This window comes from Tursiops truncatus, chromosome 3 (genome assembly GCF_011762595.2).
Source record: "Tursiops truncatus isolate mTurTru1 chromosome 3, mTurTru1.mat.Y, whole genome shotgun sequence".
Classification (NCBI taxonomy): domain Eukaryota; kingdom Metazoa; phylum Chordata; class Mammalia; order Artiodactyla; family Delphinidae; genus Tursiops; species Tursiops truncatus.
In genome coordinates this window covers 110,086,732-110,109,821 of record NC_047036.1, presented here as the reverse complement: position 1 = coordinate 110,109,821, position 23,090 = coordinate 110,086,732, and the positions used below count along the sequence as shown (strand labels likewise).

The 23,090-nt window shown below is 41.2% G+C and overlaps 2 protein-coding genes across 7 annotated transcripts in view; one reads left to right on the top strand and one right to left on the bottom strand.

Moving 5' to 3' along the window:
- The window catches only part of HSPA4 (heat shock protein family A (Hsp70) member 4), a 42,914-nt gene extending 25,573 nt beyond the window's left edge, over positions 1 to 17,341 (bottom strand). The window contains exons 1-4 of the mRNA XM_019924419.3: positions 16,999 to 17,341; positions 6,496 to 6,553; positions 4,293 to 4,433; positions 2,333 to 2,455 (exon numbers count right to left, since the gene is read on the bottom strand). Coding sequence (XP_019779978.1) covers positions 2,333 to 2,455; positions 4,293 to 4,433; positions 6,496 to 6,553; positions 16,999 to 17,105 — 429 coding nt within the window. The 5' untranslated portion in view covers positions 17,106 to 17,341. The remainder of the gene's footprint in view (positions 1 to 2,332; positions 2,456 to 4,292; positions 4,434 to 6,495; positions 6,554 to 16,998) is intronic.
- Positions 17,342 to 17,566: 225 nt separating this feature from the next.
- Positions 17,567 to 23,090, top strand: part of ZCCHC10 (zinc finger CCHC-type containing 10) — a 49,370-nt gene continuing 43,846 nt past the window's right edge. For 2 of the 6 annotated variants that reach the window (XM_073802524.1, XM_073802525.1), the window contains exon 1: positions 22,827 to 22,961. The gene's annotated coding sequence lies outside the window, so the exon portion shown is untranslated. Of the gene's footprint in view, positions 17,799 to 17,821; positions 18,108 to 20,810; positions 22,962 to 23,090 lie in introns of those variants that run through there. The other 4 variants (XM_073802521.1, XM_073802523.1, XM_073802522.1 and 1 more) reach the window with 4 other exon arrangements.

Genomic DNA, 23,090 nt, shown 5'->3' with positions numbered 1-23,090 from the left:
TATGGAACATATATAAGGTAAATTGTCCAAAATATACTAAAAGAAAAATGAAAGTAAAAAAGGACCTATACATATTTGCCTGGGTACATAAAAACCTCTGGAAAGATCTGTAACAGGGTGGTAAAACTGGTAACCTCTAGGAAGGAAAATCTACTTTACTAGGTAACAGATGTGCTAAAGCTTCCCATATACCCTTTTACACATTTCATTTGATTTGAACACGAGGGCTACTATTACCTTCCCCCAAAAATAAAGCTTATATTTTAACAATAATCAGTTTATAAATAAAGCAAAATCCACCCAGGCCTTATTTACATAGCAATCAGATATACCATAGTACCAAAATCTAGAGCAATGACTGTGCAGAGAAGACTGTGCAGAAAAGAGTTCACAGAGGCCAGAGACCACTATCCTTAGGCCCGATGGCAAGGTTGGCCCTTTTCTGCATCTAGGAATCTGAATGATAAATAGTTCCCTAAATCAACAGAAAAATTTCCCTAAATTATAAGAGTGGTTCACTGTGCCTAAACTGTACAATGTAGTTTATGCTTTACACTTAATTTGCTTCTGGAAGTCTGGAATTTCGGTACATGCAAGGCATAACATGCCTATGTGAATGACCTCCAATAGAAATCCTGGACTCCAAGGCTCAGGCAGAACTTTGCTGGTGTATGACATTTCATACGTGCTGTTACAACTTGCTGCTGGAGGAATTAAGCACTTCTGGTCTGACTCCAATGGAAGGTGACTCTTGGAAGCTTGTATCTGGCTTCCTCCAGACATTGTCCATGTATGTTTCCCCTTTACTGATTTTATTTTGCATCCTTTCACTATAATAAATCTTAGCCGTGAATATGGCTTTATTCTGAGTCCTGTAAATTCTCCTATCAAATCACCAAAACTCTTGAGGACCCCCAACACATAACTTAATTCATCACCTTTTAACTTGATCCCAAAAGCTGGAAAAGCCACTCAGGCAGTCTTGCCATTTTACATAAATTTTACTTCTAGGGCTTCCCTGGTGGCGCAGTGGTTGAGAGTCCGCCTGCCGATGCAGGGGACACTTGTTTGTGCCCCGGTCTGGGAAGATCCCACATGCCGCGGAGCGGCTAGGCCCGTGAGCCATGGCCGCTGAGCCTGCGCGTCCGGAGCCTGTGCTCCACAACGGGAGAGGCCACAGCAGTGAGAGGCCCGCATTCCGGGGAGGGAAAAAAAATAAAAAAAATTTTTTACTTCTACATGGAGCAAAATTCAGAATCAAAGTTAGGGCGGTAGATGGGGGGAAATGGGGACAAATCACCAAGTCCAACAGAGATTTGGGGGAAGGCAGAAACCATCTAAGAAATACAGTGCCTGTATTGAATCTGAGCTCTTTAAGGGAAGTAGCATTCTTATTCTTTGCATCTCCAAAATGTGGGTTATGAGCCATAAGCCAATTCTTCCTGACAAATGTCAGTACTACTTTACTAGATAGCCTAGAACCAAGGAATCCATCAGTCAAAAAACTGTGAGGTGAAATAAGCCACCTAACAGTCCTTGCTTTGACAACCAATGCACCAAAATTAAGACAAAAGATGCCAGTAAACAACAAGGTCCTACTGTACAGCACAGGGAACTATATCCAATATCCTGTGACAAACCATAATGGCAAAGAACATACATATGTGTAACTGAATCACTTTGCTGTAGAGAAGAAATTAACACAACACTGTAAATCAACTATACTTCAAAAAAAATTTTTTTTAATAAACAAAAATTTTAAAAGGCATAGGAGGCCAAAGAGCTAAAATATCAGATAACAGCGGCAGAATGAGGAGATTCATTGGAAAGGCCAATACAACCACCCAAATTTCAACAGTCCCTATGGACTTCACCATACTACAAGCACAAAGCTACAAACAGCCAGGCTTCCATCTAAATAGGGAAATGGAAAAGACAAGATCAAGTCTACTGCTGCCTTGCCTTTAGTGCTAGATACAAAAACAGCAAAGATACAGAGATAGAAATGAAGAAAAAAAACAGCATTTCTAACTGAGAGTATTCAACTAATTCAACAAACATGTGTCTACCATGTGCCAGGCACTATGCTAGGTGCTAGAAGGAATCCAGGAAGAAGTGGGCTGAGATAAGCCTTTAAACAGACAGAATAACAGAATCATGAGCAAAAACTAGGGGGCAGAAAAAAATATTCAAGAATATGAGAACTAGTTTGATGAATTCTTAAAATAACCATTACCACCTAAGACAAAAAGCAATTTTATTTTCAATTAATAGCTTTCTTCTTTCTGCTTCTTCATGCAAGATCCCAATAATGTATAGGGATCAAACTCACCGAAACAACACAGTCCACAACAGGCTTCTTAAGAACACTTTCCGCTGTCTCCTTCAGTTTGGACAAAAGCATGGCAGTCACTTGCTCCGTGGTAAAATTTCGCTCTTCCTCCATGTATTTCACCTGCAATAAAAAACCAAAAGGATCTAAACTTAATACTTCTTCATGTCCTAAAAACCTAAAATGAATAATCTCTAAATCATCAATGGAACATTAACTCAGGAAGGAATTAAGAAAGCTAGTTTTAGAAGCGAAAACAACTTGAAGGTCACTTTTAGCTTTTTAATATGCTTGTCAAGCATGATACCTGGAGATGAGGACCACTATGTAAATGGCACGTTGTGACCACCAACAAAACTTGAAGACAATTACCTGGGCAGAAGCAAATTGGTATAGCTCACTATGACCCACACTGTCCCTCCATAAAGGGATCTGGTGGTGGAAACTATTTTACCATCTGACGTACTGTGTGTATTTTACTTTGTTTACTGTGTTGACTTTATGATCATCGTCCCAATTAGGATCCAATCTAACGCAATGGTTTTTGTCAGATTTGTTCACTGTCATAGCCCCAACACGGAGGACAAACTTGACACAATAAATACGTGTTGAATTAAAGAATAAACAACAAACAAAGCTTCAAGATATCCTAAACCTGGATAAAGGTATGCAACTTTGACAACAGTTACAAACTTTAAATGTTGAAAAGACTGCCTAAGTAAGATAAGGTCCTATTCCACATGCCCATACTCCCCAAGTACAACCCAGACCAGAAAATGTCACTTTCTTCTTTTAGTTCCTGCTCCAACTCAACCTGAACACCACCTTCTCACTCCCCAGTCCAACCATAATTTATTCTGGTTTAGAATTTAACAGTGTCTCACTTTATTGCATGATAAAGATCGGAAAATAACCCTCCCAGTGAGCCTCTTTCAAAGCTACCTCTTCTTCCCTCATTTAAGTCTTTGTCAATTCCTCCAAGCTCATACTTGGATCCACTTGTTCCCAGGTCTTCTCCCTAGTCTCTTTCTCCTTTGGCACTTGTAACGCTTCTGACTAAATCTGCCAATACGCATCCTATTTCTTTCTTGACTATAAGTATCCCCCATTTCCTCAGCTCCCTTTCCTTTTTTCCTCCTCTGCACTCCATATTTATCCATTAGCAGGCCCATTCAAACTGTACTAAAATTATTGCTGAAAATACCATAAGTAAACCCGTGATCATTTTTCAGTTATCAAAATTCTTCACTTCCAAATTCAACTGAATTCTCAGCTACAATGGCACAATTAACTACCTTTTCCCCACAATTCTCATCATCTCTTGGATTTTGAACCTGTTCCCATGATCCTTATTTCTACAAATGGGGTGTCTCAAACACCACATTTCCTCTCTCTAAACTCAGTTGCCTGAAAAGCTCAAACAACCTTCTGGATTCCTCTTACCACCTGAGTGCAAGAGAGACAAATGTGTTCACCGTACCCATCCCTCAGCCTCTAATCTTTTTTGTATGATCAGTTCACTGCATGCTTCACAAAGAGACTCTCCTAGATGGTGCAGAGATAGCAAAGACTAAACTCCATTTTCCCCAAAAGAACAACACCTTTCCAATCCTACTGTCAAGAGTATGACCACATATCTGGCGGTGACTTTAAAGTGTTGATTTCTTTGCCTGCTCCTCCGGAAGTCATTCACTAAAATCATACCAGCAAGACTGCTGCATTAGTCAACAAGACAAGTAGCAACTTCACATCATTACCACCTATCTGTCCAACCCCTATTAACAGTGCCACCTATGACTCCCAAATAAAATCCAGATTATTCAAAAACTGCCAATGGTCTTTACTAGCAAAAGACTTTCCAAAGCATTTGTAACCATTTTCATTACAACTTGAAAGTAGAATGGTATAATATACAATGACCTGTATTTCAATCATTAAGGTATTATCTTGAAAACCTTACCTTTATACCTGTTAACCCAGTGGGCAACTGCACAATATCATATGCAAGTTTAGATTTTTCTGCCTCCACAAATGGATCAGAGAATGCTCGGCCATGGAATCTTTTAAATCCTTGGACTGTGTTCTTTGCATTGGATATTACCTAAGAAAAAGTGTATCAGAGTCAAAGAGTGGAAAGACTAATAGCAATGAAATTATGAAAAAAAAAATTCAACAATCTCAGGATTAAATTAGAATCATTTTCCTTCTGAGTTAGTTTTCTTTAGCACTAAACCTTTCTGAACGATGCCTGCTAGCTTGTGAAGTGAGGAGTGAGGGACCTGTACAGGTCACATGCAGGGCTAGGACCGGAGCCCAGATTGCCTTACTTCCTCATGAAGACAGGTCATTACCCTTATAAAAGTATTCTCTGTTCTTAAACTTCTAACAAACATTTACATAAAATAATTTTTATCTTTTAAAAACTACCCGTAGTTTGTTATTTGAACTTTCCAGGGGCCAATCTGGCAGTATGTATCAATTCAGTTATTCTAGTGAAGAAAACTTACCATAATGGAAAAAAAGATGACACTAAGCCCACAAAGCTAATGCAAATAAACTGATAGAGCATTATTTATCACAGCAGAAAACTGCAAAGAGCCTAGAGGGTAAATGACAGGAGAATGGGTAAATAAATTATGGCATATCCATACAATGGTTAATATTATTTTAGAAGTCTGGAGACAAGTATCTATATGATATGATGTCACTTTCTTGGGGTGGGGAGAAAAACATTTATATGCTTAGAAAGAGTACAAAAGGTTACACATTAAGATATTAACAGTGATTTTTGGATAATGGTAGTATGCTAACTTCTAAATTCCTCACACTTTTACATCTATATTTTCTAATTTCTCTAGAATAAAGTATTATAATTTATGGGAAAAAATGCTGGCAAAGGACATTCAAAAAATTTCAGAATGAACTTCTGCTTAAGACTTATAGGCTCCTCTTCCCAATGCAGAAGTTAAGTGCAACAAGTCCCAAGGAAGAACAGCAGAGCTCCTCTGCATCAGCAATGTCAAAAGGCACAAACAGAAGTTCTTTTGTAAAACAATATGAGGGCTCCAAAGTCAGGCCCTGTTTCAGTAAGCTGCCAAGTAGAAACTCAGTATCACAATAACTATGTCAACCTAGAACTAGGCAGCCAGTTTAGTACAATAACTATTCTCAATAATGAAAGCAAGTTTAAAAACAGGAAGAATTCACTGGACTTTTAGAAGGAAAGACGTTTCAAAACAGCTCTGTACTTGCTATCTACTGTCTCCTAAAACATGTTGAACTTTCTGAAAATGAGATTATAAAACACCCAATTTAATTAAATTGGCCAAGCACAATTTTCTTGGGCTTATAAATCTTAGGCGCTGCCTGGTCCAGAAAAAGAAACAGTTATTCATTCTATACGTTGCTCCAGATTGAACTATTAAAACATCTAACATGCAACTCCTTAATTTTACAGCAACCTCAGACACTCAGGGAAATAGAACTCTTCAGGTTCTGCTGCTCTGGTTACAGAGGAACCAGCAAATATGTCAGGTTCCTGGTTTAAAAGTAAACTAATGGTAAGTGTGCTTCTACAAGTATGTTTTCCTTCCTTGAGAACCTTGATCAACACTGACCTTAAATATGAATACGATGAAGACAGAACAAGACACTTTAACGAGCATTTAAAATACCCAGGAAAGGGCTTCCCTGGTGGCGCAGTGGTTGAGGGTCCGCCTGCCAATGCAGGGGACGTGGGTTTGTGCCCCGGTCCGGGAGGGTCCCGCATGCCGCGGAGCGGCTAGGCCTGTGAACCATGGCCGCTGAGCCTGCGCGTCCGGAGCCTTTGCTCCTTAACGGGAGAGGCCACAGCAGTGAGGAGCCCACGTACCACAAAAAAATAAAATAAAATAAAATACCCAGGAAAAAATTTAAAAAATAAAATACCCAGGAACAAGCAAACATCCTAGCACTTTGCATTAAACAGATTATACATGTTCATGCTATTTTAAAAAGCTATTTGCTTCTCACTCAAGTACGTTAAGAAGGATCAGGTTCATCTCTCAGTTGTACACCCAGGGGCTCACAGTGGTGGGCACATAATGGGCACTGAAATACTTGCTGAATGGGAAGGATGGACAAACCACAGAAGAAAGTCACTTTAGGGAAAAACAAAGTTCTACCTGGCTTTTAGCTGCTGCTCCAATTGAACGATTCTTAGGACCAAAAGAAATGCAAGCCCTAGAAGACAAAACAAACATTTAAACATCAAACCTTACTGCAATTATTACATCCAAAACCAAAGCAGGCAAGGACTTCCCTGGTGGTCCAGTGGTTAAGACTCCGCGCTCCCACTGCAGTGGGGGGGGAAGGTTCGATCCCTGTTTACGGAACTAAGATCCCAAAAGCCTCGCAGCACAGCAAAAAAATCTGCTTAGCCGAAAAGCCCTATTTTTGTTAACTGCACACAGTAAGTCTATGATTTTGACCTTTCTACTGAGTAAACTGTCCATGGAATGCGCTGCTTCTTAGAATAATGGGAGTTCATCACTTAGATGTTGAAGTACAAGTTTGGTATGACCATCTGTCTGAAATACTGGAGAGAGGTGGACTAACCAGTCTCCACTGTCCTCTAATTCTTCAAGTCTGGTGTTCAAAATTCCAATATAAAATAGTATACCCTCATATCAATACATCAATAAAATGTTCTTTGTGTTTAGAACAGCTCATAACTTCACCAAGAGAATAGTCTATAAACCCTGAAAACAACGCTTGTCCTATTGTGAATATTGAATACATAAAAAGTTATTTTTCTAGAACTAGTTTCCAAGGACTCAATTTCTTTTTTTTTTTTTAAAGACTCAATTTCTGACAAGGAACTTCATTCCCACTTCTGAACACATTCTTCCAAATCAATTCATACACTGCCTGCTGGTTTGATGTATATGCTGCTTATTTTAGAAAGCAAAATTGAAACTTGCTTAAAGGTATAAACACTTTAAAACACTGTGTTTAAGCTTAAAAAGTCAGTTATTTTGGAGTTGATGTTTTTGCTATCATGGCCTCCATGCTTCCCCCTGTTTTTCACTCTGGAACCTTGGATATATTTGTCATCTCCCTTTCCAGTAGCTGATTTCTCTCAAGCTAAAATAAGATCAAATTCACCCATGCCACCCCCAAAAAATCCAAAAGACAAAGCTCTTCCCAGAGTCCATTTCTCCCTCAGGTTAGTAAAGCCTTCTCTTCCTCCTACTTAATAATAATGACTGCATAAATTGCCTATATGCACCATCTCATTTAATCCTCATAAGCACCCTATCTTATTCCCACTTTATAGGAGAGGAAACTGAGTCCAAAAAGGTATTAATAAGTAAATTTGTCCAGAGTCATACAATCTGAAAGCAATGGGCGTCAGGACTATAGATCGTTTCTCCATACTTCACACTCTAGCTAGCTTTGACCCTCTCTCTATCCCCCCTGGACCCCTAATTCTTCGAATTTAGTGGAACGAGTAAGAATAAGAGCTCTGCAGCCATACTGCCTTGGTCCAAATCTGACCGCACTAGATGACCTACTAATTAAGTAGAACTGTTTTACTTAAACTTACCAGCCTTGTACAAACTGGCAGAATGCTCAGCCTCTCTGTGCCTCAGTGGTCCTTTCCAAACAATGGTGCAAGAGTCCCTGTGAGCCAATCTCCCAGAAAAGTTACAAGCAGCTATGCCCTGAATAAATGACACAGCCTGGAATTTCATCAGATTTCCTATGAGCCCTAAGCTCTATGGGCCTAGAACATGCTGAGGGGTAGCCCCTCTAGAGCACAGGTATCAAGCTCAGCCTTTCTGCAAATATACCACCTATCACTTAAAAAAAAAAAAAATCCTGAGTACCACTTAAATGTCTCCCCTATTACAGCCCTTTAGGAAATTGCCCACCGTAATCTTACCTACTCCATTCACCCTGTCCACTCCTTCTAGCCTATGCATGCAAACCTACATCTTTCTAAAAGCCACCAGATCTGAATTTCTAACATGCATCCCACCAATAACTCAATCCCAACATAACTAAAAGCCAACATTATTTATCTTCCATTGTTTCCTGCAGCCCTGTTTTCAAGCCTTCATCTCCTCAAAACAATACTAGCTCTAAGAATGAAAAAATTAATGTTCCCAACTTTATTGTATGTCTGTTGAAGGGTTAATTTCCTATTCTACCTTGGTAACTCTGAATCTGTCTTGCTTCTAATTACCTTCCAAACAAAAACATTACCAGCAAATAGGGTCCAGATTCCGTAATGTAGAACCTAAGGCCTCTCACAATCCCAACCCCACCCCCATTTTCCAGGTGCAATCTCAAGCACACAGTGCCCCAACACAAGTCAAACAGTCTTCCAATCCTCCTGCTTTGCTCTACCACTTTTGCCACCTGAAATGCCCTGGTCCTTCTAAATCTCACTCATTCTCCAGAGACATCACACACTTGTGATGCCTTCCCAATCCCTCTCAAGTAAAAATTGTTACTACCTCTTAAAACTTATTAGACTTGGCTTAAAACTTACTGGACTTTGGGCAATGTGAATGTAGAACATTTCCATCATCACACAATGTTCTACTGTACGGAGCTGCTCTAGGTAATATTCTCTTTGAAGTCAGTTAACATTTTTACTTACTCTTAAAATCTACATCTGCCTTAGAAGTAATAGATAGGAAATGGTTCGTATATCTTGAAAAGCTAAATAAAAGTTTGTCTCAGTTCAAATTATTCATCCTTTTATTCGTCTATATATGCACACACTACAAACAGTTCCCAACTTCTTACAAAGCAATCAAATGTAACTAATGGAACATCAATCTTTACCACATAATATGGCAATTACACCTCAAACAAGGCATAACTCTTGCAAAGTATGGGCAGAATTCACACTTTTCTTATCGTATTATAGAAAATCATTAATATATTATTACATAATTCTTACATTCTAAAAAAAGTTCTATAACAAGCCAACTAGTACATTAAAGAAAGGAATCCTTAGCTTTTCCACTTTATGGTCAATTTGATTGAGTTGAACACATGTACAGTAAAAAGAGCTCAGGCTCTAGAATTAGACAGTATGGGTCTGTCTGAATCCCTTCTCTACCTTTCTAGCTGTGTGACCTGTTAATTAACTGCTCTGAAATTCAATTTGTTCATCTCTAAAATGGGGGAAATTACCGCACCTATGTAATATGGTTGCTATAAGGATTAAATTTGTTGATCCACTTTTAAAGGACATTTATCAGAGACTGGCACATCATAAATAACATTATATATTACTAAATCTCCAATGAAACCTTGGTCTGAGTTTCATACAAAAAATATATACCGGGACTTCCCTGGTGGCGCAGTGGTTGAGAGTCCACCTACCGATGCAGGGGACGCAGGTTCGTACCCCGGTCCAGGAAGACCCCACGTGCCGCGGAGCGGCTGGGCCCGTGAGCCATGGCCACTGAGCCTGAAGCCTGAAGCCTGTACTCCGCAACGGGAGAGGCCACGGCAGTGAGAGGCCCACGTACCGCAAAAAAAAAAAAAAAAATATATACACACACACACACACACACACACACACACACACACACACACACACACACATACACACCAACTAGGGAGTTCCCTGGTGGCCTAGTGGTTAGGATTCTGGGCTTTCACTGCCATAGCCTGGGTCTAATCCCTGGTTGGGGAACTGAGATCCCACAAGACACAGGGCACAGACAAAAAAAGAAAAAAAAAAAAAAAAACCAGAACAAACCAAAAATATACCAACTAGTTTGCTATGTAAATTGTGCTTCACCTTCTCAAACTATCCACTAAAACCCACTCAGCCATCTTTAAAATCATGAGGAATAAAAAGTTCTACCATTTCCTTTTCAAAAGGACAACTGAGGGCTTCCCTGGCGGCGCAGTGGTTGAGAGTCCGCCTGCCGATGCAGGGGACACGGGTTCATGCCCCGGTCCGGGAAGATCCCACATGCCGCAGAGCGGCTGGGCCCGTGAGCCATGGCCGCTGAGCCTGCGCGTCCAGAGCCTGTGCTCCACAACGGCGGAGGCCACAACAGTGAGAGGCTCGCGTACCGCAAAAAAAAAAAAAGACGACGACTGAATGAGGGTAGATATGTTAAACAGCACAAATTGAAAGGGTTTTTTAAAGTAAAAGCTTACATAAAGAAATCTAATATTTAAATGTGAAAAAGGCCCAAAAAGATTACGTCAAATTTTAGGGCCAACGCTAGAACCTATTCCGTGCTTTCTAGTGCAAGCTCATCGTAGAAAATTAGAAAAGTGTAAAAAAGAACATAGGGATTATCAGTAACTCTACAACCAACACCCTCCTACCAGAGACGGCCATTACTATTTAGGTAAATACTGCTATGCAATCCTAATAAATTAAGTAATTCTTTTAAAAAGAGAAGCTAAATACCCCCATTAAGTTTGTTTCTCCTCAACAAACACTCTAAAAAATCTTCAGTGTCTGAATGATTCTGTCAGGATTTGGATAGGGAACAGATATTTAACGGAAATATGTATTGATACTATTTCCCACTCACCAGGAAATTCCAAATTTTCACATAGCCTGCATGCAATCCCTATGTAGGAAGCCTCTCTTTCATCCAAGCAGGTCAAGCTCCCTTGTCCCACGGCTTTCATTTTTGAGCCTTCATATGCCAGGCAGTGTGCTAAGCATTCTACACTTGATTCTCCCCAATACTCTAAGACAAGAACTATTACTGACCCAATTTTGTAAATGAAGAACTGAATAAAGGCAAGTTAATGTGCCCAGAAACATAACTAGTACTAGAGCTCAGGATTCAAAATCAGGACTACCAAACTCCAAGTCCCACACATACATTTTTTTTTTAACCTTTTTTTTTTTTTTTTTTTTTTTGGCTGCATCCTCCTTGCAGCGCACAGGCTTCTCTCTAGTTGCAGCACGCAGGCTCCAGAGAACGTGGGTTCTGTAGTTTGCAGCACGCAGGCTCTGGCGTTGAGGCGCCCAAGCTTAGTAGTTGTGGCGTGTGGGCTTAGTTGTTCCACTACACGTGGGATCTTAGTTCCATGACCAGGGATCGAACCCGCAACCCTTGCACTGGAAGGCAGACTCTTTACCACTGGACCACCAGGGAAGTCCCCATACATACTTTTGTACTGCCTACCAAACCCTCTAGATTTATTCCTACTTCTATACCTTCACCAGACTGTCCCAATCCTTTCTTCATGTATTCTAATCCTGTTTGCTCAAGTCCCACTCCTGCCTTTCCTTATCACTCTATCTCCCACAGATATGACTTGTCCTCTGAACTTGTATAATTAAGGTCTATATTTAATAACCTTGCCCATAATTGTACTCTCTATTCTTATTCTATTTACTGTTGCTTTACGTCATTCATATTTCCAACTAGAATGATTACATCTCCACAGCAGGACTCTATCTTACACTTCCTCTATACTTTTCACAAGGCCAAGTTAATGCTGCTAAAAATGGCAGTACTCAAGACACTTGCTACTTGACTGATATTACCTTTTCTCCATTCCAAATTACAGGCTGACATTACACAAAGTTAATTTAAATCAAGTTCAAAACTTTTCTGTTCTAATCTTTAAGTCCTAGAAATAATCATCTTTTTAAACCAGAGAATAGCCGTTGTTCTCTTTCCTGGGTAAAAGATACCACTGACCAAACATTTATGGATATTCTGATAGGATGTTATGAACAGCTGCAACCGGCACGGATCCTTAAAAGGTACAGTTTCACGTTTATAAGTGTGTGTAGGACCGCTCTCAGAATATTCAGACAGCTGTTACTCTAATTCAATTTCTTAAACAATATAAGAAAATGAGTTTTTCAGAGAACCTACAATAGTATTTAGACTATCAAATAAGAGAAGCAGGCAAGACTGGCATGGAAATGGTTATTAGGTTAATCAGACTACCCCACGGTCACTGCCTTAGCCCAGAGCTAGAAAATACCCAAAACAGTTGATATCGAACAGATCAAACAACTCATACTAGCAAGATATGCAGTTCCTTAAGAACCACAAACTCCTGAGTCAGTAAGATTTACACATTAAAAGCTACATATTTGATAAACCCTAAAGGCAAACTTCCATAGATTTAATTTTACTGTCCCAATATATGGTCCATTAATGAACAGAATTAATAAAATATACAAAAAGGTAATAATAACAATATGAGCAAACAATTGGGCAGTATTTACTATGTAACAGGCATTATGCTAAATATTTTATATAACTCATAATCCTCACAAACCCCAGTGAAACAGAGAAATCACTTACGTTCCTGGTGTAAATTAATCCCTTAAATTTTTGTAAAGTATTCTGGCAATAGGTACTGAAATTTTAAGCATATATATCCTTTCACCAATTTCACATCTTGAAATCTATCCAACAAAAATAAAAGTATTAACATGTAAACATAAATATAAAAGACTTGTTGAAGACTATTTCTAATTGCAAAAATTTAGAAACAACCTGAACATCTGAGGAAAGCATGTTAAAGCCATAGTATGGACTATTATGTACTTAAGGAGGTAAATTCATATTTACTGACTCTGAAAGATGTCTAAAATATAAGTGAAAGAAAATAATTACAAAATATAGTATGATCCTATTTGTTTATATGGGCACACACATCCCCACATATATTTGTAGAAGTCTAGAAAAAGTTATGCAAGGATAGACAGCAAACAGCAAATAATTAGAAACAATTTTACTTAGCACTTTATTTTTGTTGTTGTTGCTAAAGCAAACAAGTATTTTATGAAGTCAGAAAAAGTTTTAATTTAGGAAACCCAATTTAGAACCTGATGACATAAAGTTCCTGTAGATTACACCTACCAATTCTATATACAAAGTTGTATTTTAGTTCTTAAATGAGTCTAAGAAACTACTTTGATAACCTCAGTTAGACATGAGAAGTGTTAGCAATCTGAAGCTTTAGTTAACCAATCAACTTTCCTATTCACTGAAACCAAAAGATCCAGTCATCCTGACGCGCTTAGATCTACAACGTGTAAAGATATTCACTCCATAGAGGAACACTTTTCTTGCACAAATAAGGTATCAGATATTAATCTGCCAGTTAGCCAGAACCCACCTTACTTTCAGCTTTTGCTCCCAAGGGCAGTTATTAACAGACAATTTCATCTCTTCAAATTCCTAATATACTGTTTTATGAGGAACTAAGTCCATGAAAATGATAACTATTCATACACAAAATTATCTTCTTAGGTAACTCATATCTACCCTATAAATTTTGTACAGTACGGCCCAATTAACTCCTGTAATGTTTGGCAGTCCGTTAACATTTTTATTCCAAAGAAGCTTTAAGGTTGTACTCTTTCTAGTGTAATAATCCAACTAAATATAAAAATAGGCTTTCCATCTTATTCCAAAGCCTATGGTCATGAAATATCAACACGACACTCGTAAGTTAAAACTCCAAAGTTTATCTCTAAGCCGCCCACACTTTTCTCCCATGCTTCCACACTGGTGGAGAGCAACATAAACTCCCACGTGGACCAAATGATTGCAATATCCTCCTAAGCATCATCCGGCTTCTTCTCTTGCCCTTCTCAAATAAATTCGTTCTCCATAAAAAAGCCAATCACATCTTTAAAATATCAACTGGATCACCTCCCACAGCACCTAGATAAAAATCTTTAACATGATTTACAAAGCCCTGCCATAATCTAACCTGTCTTGCCTAACTTCTCTGCAGATTCAATTCACAGCATTTTTTCAAGTGGCTATAATCCTCTCAGTCTGTCAAGTGTGCCTCAGTTCTTCCTCACTTGCTATTCCTTCTGCCTGGAACAACTCTTCCTCGCTCCCACCACGAACCTCCATGGTAAAACCCTACTCATCCTCTGCGTTTCATCTTAAATGACACTTCTTTAAGAAGCACCTTCCATCACCACCCCATATCCAATTTAAATTAGGTCCCCGTCATTGCTTTCCGTACTTTCCCATCTGGACCTTTACCACAGTCAGTAATTACCTATTTGTTTAGCATCTGGTTTTCTCCACTAGCCATGTCCATGATGGCAGGATCTTACTTGTTTATCAGAGTACCTTTAGTGCTTAGCACAACAGCTGGCATATTAGAAGCTACTCATTATCTGCTGAAATGAAAGGAAGCCTAAATTTGGTGGGAAAGCAAGGGTCTCTTCTAGGTAAGGCTCAACTGGCTCCTCAAAAATGGAATTCAAATCCTGTTGCACCCACAATTTTAAATGAGTTACTTTCACTATACCCAGCCCTCCAGAACCTGCATCTCATTCCACTCTCACACTAAAACAAACCTATCTCACATTCCCTGTGTACCTCTGAGATATAAATCCATTCTTCCATAATCACTACTTAAAAAAAAAAAAAAATCAACCTTTCTGCCCACCATGTTCTACTTAGCCAAAGACTCCAACACAGAAATCTAAGCTAATCGAGATCACAGTTCAAAAACTACTTGGGGGCTTCCCTGGTGGTGCAGTGGTTGAGAGTCCGCCTGCTGATGCAGGGGACACGGGTTCGTTCCCTGGTCCGGGAAGATCCCACATGCCGCGGAGCGGCTGGGCCCGTGAGCCATGACCGATGAGCCTGCGCTTCCGGAGCCTGTGCTCCGCAACGGGAGAGGCCACAACAGTGAGAGGCCCGTGTACCGGGGGAAAAAAAAAAAAAAACTACTTGAATGTATGGCATCCCTCTAAGTTCCTGGAAATATAGGAACATGTAAGGAAAATTACTTTTAAGTATTTAAACATATATTCTTATCACAATTACATGGTGTATCTGGTCACCCATCAAATAGTCTTTGGGACAAATTTAACTGTGATCTGGGAAGATTAAATTCTTTTCTGAAACAACTCTTTCAGTTCCAAATAATGAGATTCATGGTAAAACTGCTGTAGTTACTATTTGTTTAAAGGAGAAAAGGGGTCATAAGAGTCTAAAAGAAAGGACAGGAATACTTCATTCCAATATTTGGAATTCTCTTACCTTTGGAGCTAAAGTATGTTCAATTCTAGCTGGGAAAAGACCAAAAAGTTACATGCCTAACTCAGTGCTCTAGCCCTCTTAATTTCTTGAGGAAAACTATCTCTACAGATGAAGCAAACTAGGATCCAGAGAGGAAAATAACAAATAGGAAATTAATGCTTAAATACTTAAAAACTTCATTGTACAATACACTTCCCTGGAAATACAAATTAGACCCAATGTTAAAAACTATTAAGATGGGAGGGTTGGGGATTGGGCTGTGACTGCTAATGAGTACAGGGTTTCTCTTGTGGGATGATGAAAATGTTTTAAAATTGTGTTGATGGTTGCACAGTTTTGTGTCTACACTAAAAACAAACTGTACACTTTAAAAGGGTTAACTGCATGGTATGTGAATTATATCTCATTAGTTAAAAACTATAAATAAAATTGAGAAAGGAACATCAAACTGTGGTTTTGGATCTGGGATGGGTTTTGCGGGAAGCAAATGGGTTACGTCTAAAATAAGGGATAGAAATTTGATAAGTTTAAGGGAAATGTTGTCAGTCTTCTGGGTAGCAAATATCAGTCTGGTATAGGGAGCAATCGAGTTGGCCAGAAATTGCTCAAGAAGTGTAACAAAAGGTAGGGTGAAAAACGAGCCTTAAAACAGAGGCCCTTAATGAGACACAATGAGAACCTAGCAAATAACAGAAACTTCTTAAAGAGATTCTGTCCAAGAGGAAGACAATGGATTGAAAGGTGTCTCTACGTACAAGACTCTTACCCTATCCAAGGAAAGACCTGGGTCAGTCATGATTTCTTAGCGCTGTGTCTATACTGGCTCCATAACTTACCATAGGTTCTAAAAGTCAAAGTGAGCCCCTGAGTCATTCATTAACAATTGCAGCCAACACCCTGGTTGGAATGTATTACAGTGAAAGCGGAACGCTGTTAGGGATAGGTGCGCAAAGAATGACAGCAAAGAATGACCCAACATTCAGTTCAATATACTGAAGCGACGTGAAAAACCAAAGCGAATGCAAAAGGTATCCAAAAGGCATCGATTTTATTAAATCCTTTTCTGATATCTTTCCGCGCCAATCCTATCTGGAGATCTCTGGTGCTCCGACTCCCTCTCTTCCGTGCGCCACCCCACCCCCCACTCACGTGGGACTCCGGTCTCTGCACTGTCTTACCGCCTGCCGGCAGACGCCAGACCTGTTCAATTAAACTTTTATTAAGCTCCTGCTGTGTGCAAAGCTCCCAACTCTGTGCTGGGCTTTTGAGACGTCAGTACGCCCTGGGCCTATTATGTGCCCTCTAAAAGAGAATCTCGGTCCATCCCACATCCCGGGCCTGCCTTCCCCCCAGCTCCTACCCACAGCCTCCGCTGGTCCAAGTACCCACTCGGAGCCCTCGCTCGGCCGGCGGGCCACAGAAAAAAGGCCTCGCCCCTGGCGCAGACCCACACGGGGGGTCGCGGCCCCTAGTGACCTAAAACGCAGTGGGGGTCCACTACCCACCGGAGCCTCGGCTCGGAACGGAGGTGACTGCCCGGCCCGCGTTCCTCAAGCCGCGAGGGTCACAGACCCGAGCAAGCGCTACCTCCCCACCACCCCCCAACCCCCAGTGCACGCGGCTACCCTGGCCCACACTCACGGCGTGCAGCGGTCGCTGTATTCATTAGCGATCGTTTCGATGCCGCCGGCGCGGGCTACAGCGACGTAGCAGCTCTGGAACCCCAGATCTATGCCCACCACCGACATGGCGCCGGCTACAGCTCAGGCTCGAGCCCGGGTCCGGCCGGCAAGACAAGACACGGACCCCGGCGGGGCTGGCGCGCGTAAAGCGGGCCGCGTGGGCCAGGAAACTGGGGCTAGTGGGAGACGTGCGGAGGGCCACACAAGAGCCTAGGTTGTTAGAAGGAGGGCCGCAGCGGAGGACACTACTCAGGCCGGCTCCGGCTCAGCGGCCGCAGCCTGGGCGCCGGTAGCGGGGGCGGAGAAGATCTCGAAAGGTCTCGTCGCTACGAGAGTAAAGAAGCAGCGCGAGAACTGAGAGGGAATGTTCTCGCGAGACTCCGGGTCAGCCGCTTTTCTTCCTGAGGCCCCGCCCCCCAGTTACGTACACGTGTACGTCACTCCCAGGCCCAAGAACCTGGGAAGGGCCGGCGAAAGACATTTGGGAGGCGGGGTTGGCCATTGAGCATGTACACGGACCCCGCCGCCGCGCTAAGGGCGGCGGCAAAGAGCAGTGGAGCACCTCCCCTTCCAGAAGAAAGTAGGACAGCCGGTTTGAGGCAAAATACTGAGGAAGCGCTTTTGTCCTACTTCCGCTTTTTTCTTTATCTCAAAGGAAGTTCTGGTTGTGGCACCTCCTACGCCACACCTTGTGTTGGGAAATGGGAGCACAAACTAATCTTAAAAGTCCAGAGGCGTCTCTCATCTGCTCTCCTTGAGGTAGGTTGGTGGGTAGAGAAGGCCGCCGTTGGAACGCGGCCTTCGGCAGTCTTAGCTAAGACGCTGTCAAAGTCAAAGACAGCGCCCTCTGCGGCGGAGGGGAGGACTCCACCCTCAAGTCCACCGCCTTGTTTTTTTCGTTCAGCCTCGTCGCACCGTTTTCTAAACCACTCCTGTCCTTAGATCAGACTGAGGAGCCTACGGCACTTAAGCCTTTCAATCCCCAACCCATTCTAAGCACATGTCTTGAGCTGGATGCAAGAGACACTGAGGTGGATGACATGCTCCTAGGTACGTTCAGACCAGCCGGTAAGTGGCAGGATGAAATGAAGCTAGCGAATCATCAGGACCCCTCGCTTGCATGGGCACCTGGAAGAGCAAGGAGTTGCTGAGAGTTATGGTGGCTTCCAGTTGTGGAGCGGAAGCCAGCTGTCAATCGGGAAGCAACTCTTTGTAATGAGCATTTCTGATAAATCGCTTAAAGATAGAAGACAGGGAATTTGAATTTCCATGTCTTCAGTAATTTGATGTGATGTCTTATTCTAAGTATTTACTTTGTAAATACTTAAGCATTGTATAAGCTTCAACCTCACAAAACCTGAATCCAGTACAAGAGTAGCTAGACAGGTAAATGGGGTCCCAGTACCTGGTGGCAAGTTTGTCCACACATAATGGGGGAGCGGAGGCGAAAGGGCAGAGAAAATTTTTTGTTTAAATTTTTCTGGTCTTGCCATAAAATATGAATTTTATTTCACACCTGCTGCCTAAGAAGGTACCTCAGTCTCCAGGAGCAATGCCCAAAGCCCACGTTGGGTGCCTTTAAACTTGCTAATCACCACACGGTTCTCACATTTTGGCTAAATCAAACCTGTTTTTGTCTTCAAAAACAAGCACTGAGTGCTCCCTGAGGCTGTAATAGGAGGTGTGGAGGGAGGAAGAAAAAGCCTTTGAAAAATAGAACAAGGACAAACAGATGCTTGTACACCCATATTCACAGCATTATTCACAATAGCCAAAAGGTGGAAACAACCCAAATGTCCGCTGATGCATGAATGTGTTTTTAAGATGTGGTATATACGTATGATGGGATATTATGCAGCCTAAAAAGGAACAAAATTCTAACACGATGCAACATGGATGAACCTTGAAAACATCATGCTAAGTCAAAGAAGCTAGACACAAAAAAACAAATATTGACTAATTACATTTACACAAGGTGCCTAGAATAGGCAAATTCATAGAAACAGAAAATAGAATAGTGGTCACTAGGGGCTGGCTGGTAGGAGGGATTGGAGAGTTACTGTTTAATGGGTACAGAGTTTTAGTCTGGGATGATGAAAAAGTTCTAGAGTTGGATAGTGGTGCTGGTTGTACAACAATGTGAATGTACATAATGCCACTGATTTGTACACTTTAAAATGGTTAAAATGGTAAGTTTCCTTATGTATATTTTACCACAATTTTAAAAGTAAAGAAAAATAAGAAAAATTGTACTTGACCTTCCTTCCTCTATCTCCTATTTTTCTCCCACCTAGGAGGATATCAATAACACCAAAGATGTTACTGGCTTTACCTATGACAGAGTCCTGTCTCCATCTGTCTACTCTGGGGTATTAAGCACTGGACAAACAAGCCAGTCTGTAAACAGATAGGGTAGGGGGTCCACAGAGAAAGAGAACCAGGTATGGCTTTCTTGACGTAAGAAAAGCCATATTTGGCCGAAGCCATTTTTTGATCTAAGCCTGGCCACAATGCTTGTCGTTGAACAGGTCTCAGTAATTAATGATCGTAAGGGAAGTGAGGGAATGCAGGAACAAAGGAAAAGCAGTCAAGAAACAGTAGTTCAGCAATAAAACAGAGTCCTAGTTCCTCCTCAAGGGATGTACATAATATGATACACATCTTCAAGTTCTACAGGAACTAAGGCCCCCACCCAGATGGAGGATGGAATGATGTTGATCTTTTCTGACACTTGTGGCTTTAATCACCTAAAGCTTTGTCCCAGTTCAATGTTAAAAATCTCCTCAGCTCAAGCCCCTTCATGAATATGCATATACCACACAAGGCCTTTCATGGATATGCACGTACTCTTGGCTTAAAACTTCCCCAGTTTTGCTGTTCAGGGAGACACTGCTTTGGGAAAGATCCCCGGTGTTCTCCTTTCTAACTTCAAGTAATAAATCCTTCATTCTCCATATCTTTGGCTTGGTTGTGTCTTTTGGCTCAACACCCACCAAGAGGGGAACCCAGTTTTGGGGTAACAAGCCTGACCTAGGCTGAAGTGCCTAAACTACCTAGAAGATCACTACGTCTGGGTTGTGGACTCTGTCTCTGCCTTCCATCTTGTGCGAGGCCTCCCCAGCCTTTAGCTAAACTGGCAAAAAACATCCCTATCTTTTTGTGTTCCAACTTCATACCTACCTGCCTTATTTGCCTTGGCACTGCTTTCAGTTTAAAATACCATTGGTTCTATCAATCTTTTGAACAATTTGTCCTTCTCAAAATGAAGCATAACATCAGTTACAGAGAGCACTCTTCCTGCTAAAAATAGTGTATTTGATCATCAGACTTATAGCTCAAGAGGCTATTCTGGGATATTTAAATAAATGAAGTCAGAAAAGGTTATTTAAGAATTCCAAAGAATCTAAAGGAGCAAGTTTCCAAGAATCGATTGTGAAGCAGTAAAGTTGCCAGAATATTTAATGTTAAAGGCACCATGGGTGTAGCACAAGTTCTTTTCATTTAGCAGAGCATCTTGAGTATTTTAGAAGGAAGTTGTTAAATGCCTTTCTCTGATACAATGATCAAATTTAGTTCTAAGCAATTAGCAAATTTTTTGTCTGTTTGTTTTCAGTACACAGTGTTCATAGCCTGCCTACCACAAGACAAAAGTTTCTCAGTCAGTTGGGAATTCATAGTCTTCCCTGCCAGGTGTCCAGTGGAATCCTGTTCTATATTCTGGAGCAGGTTCTGGAATCATTTGCTTCACAAGTAAGCTACAAACTCAGATAATGGTGTTTTCTGGCTTCCCTGATATCACAGTGAGTGGACCAATGCCCTTAGCAGAACCAGCGCTCCTTTCTTAAACTCTAAAACTCTAACAACTCAATAATAATGGTAATTACTTCATCTCTAGCTCCTACAGTATGTGCCAGACATTGTGCTGAGTGATTTGGATATCATAATCCATTTAATCCTCACAGCATACCCATTAGGTGGGTGTCATTTTCCAATTTTGAAGATGAAAAAACAGACCTGATGAGGTTAAAGAGCTTGTCCAAGGTTATATAACTTTTAAAACTCCAATTTCTAAATGGCCTCCTACAACTACACCACTGTTTTCTTTAAGCTCATGTTCCTTGTAAAGGCTCCATAGAGTAAATATGGGAAACAAAAGAATAAGAGAAATTAATTCAACTAGTCATTCATTGTAGACCTTTTGGAATACTTTCCTTACTTTCAGTGTTTTTGTTATGTATATATGATGGTTGAATTTGGTTGTGCCTTTTTTATTAGGTTAAACCAGCCTTTCCCAAACTGTGTTCTATGAGATATGAATAGGTTAATAATGTCATTTTGGGCTTCCCTGGTGGCACAGAGGATGAGAGTCCGCCTGCCGATGCAGGGCACACGGGTTTGTGCCCCGGTCCGGGAAGATCCCACATGCCGCGGAGCGGCTGGGCCCGTGAGCCATGGCTGCTGAGCCTGCGCGCCCGGAGCCTGTGCTCCGCAACGGGAGAGGCCACAGCAGTGAGAGGCCCGCGTACCACAAAAAAAAAATAATAATAATAATAATAATGTCATTTTAAAGACTCTGAGAAGTCTAAAGAAAACCTGTTTAAATGTTGTTTAATTATAAGTACAAGTATAACAAGCATAAATATAAGGAGTTGTAGGGCACAATTTAGTCTCCTGGTTTTTTCCCTCAAGTATTTTTCTAATCTTAACACTCTTCTGATATAGAAACTACCATTACAGTTCACTCCTAGCCCCAAATTCGCTGAAATCCTAGTGTCCTTCCTCACACTATTATACCGTCTGCTTACATAGTAGCACTATGATCTCATTCTGAGGTCCTTTCCCAAAGCCTCACTCTTTTGCCTTTATTCGGGCTGATTACACTTATACATACGTCCTGCAGTATCATCAGTATCCCAAACCTTTCCCTCTTTGTAATCTTAAAATGCTGGGTGAACTTTGCAAAGATTTCTCCAGGCCACACAGACTGATACCATCAGGAAATTTTAACCCCTTCATCTAGGCCTCTTGATCACTGATAATTTTCCTGACCTGATTCATAGCCTCCTTACCTATAAGCTCCACCCTCTCCTCAACCAGCCCCAGACTCAGCCTTCTTCCACCTCTATAGCAGCTGACATTCCAACTCCACCCCCAAAGTCCATCCTCTTGGTCTGGTCTGCTGAGACCAGAAACGTGACTCTCACCTGCTCAGACTCACCTGCTCGGCTGGGCTTTGCTGTGGCTTGTCCTGTTCCTGAGTACAGAGGGACCCCCCCAGGGAGCTATCCTGCCATCTCATGTCTGCAAATTACAAAACTCTTTTACCATCTTTTGTTTAAAGTGTCAAATTCATCAGGACTCAGTGTATCCTGTGCTGGTTTCCCTTCAGCTAAATACAGCTTCTTTGTCTCAGGACAGAATGCTCTTTGCTTCTTGCTCTAAGACTCAAGGACAATGATTTTAAAAGGCCCTGTGGCCTCAGATAATAATTCACTTTTCAGGTTTCCTGATTAAAGAGGAATCTGGGGTATGAATATGTGTAATTTGATAAAGAATCAGTGTTACTATGAACAGTGTTACTATGAAAAATTTCATGTGGCACTCTGCCCAGGCATGGCGTCACAACCACAGGAGGACCATTTATTTTCTTATGGACATGTAGTTAATGTTCAAATGCAAAGTGAGTTCAAAATCTAAATATATCACCGACGATTACAGTTTGACACTTGAACGCCAGCAGTGCAAGCTCTAACTCAGAGGAGAGTGACTAACATGTTTTCCTGGCAGTGGCACAGGAATCCATCCCCATGGCCAAAGGCAGCAGCAACAGCTACAGCAGGCTGAAACAACAGAGGGGATGACTGGAGCTCACTGGAAGCATCAGTTTCTCTTCCAGACAAGACAAAGACAAGCCTGAAAAAGGTAGCGGGAAGAAACTTCCACTATGGAGATACTGTGAAACAAAAAGCATGATAAGAACTTTATGTATTCTTGAAATGCTTTGAAAGAATAAGGCACTCAGCAAAGAGTAGAAATGAGGTTAATAAGTCA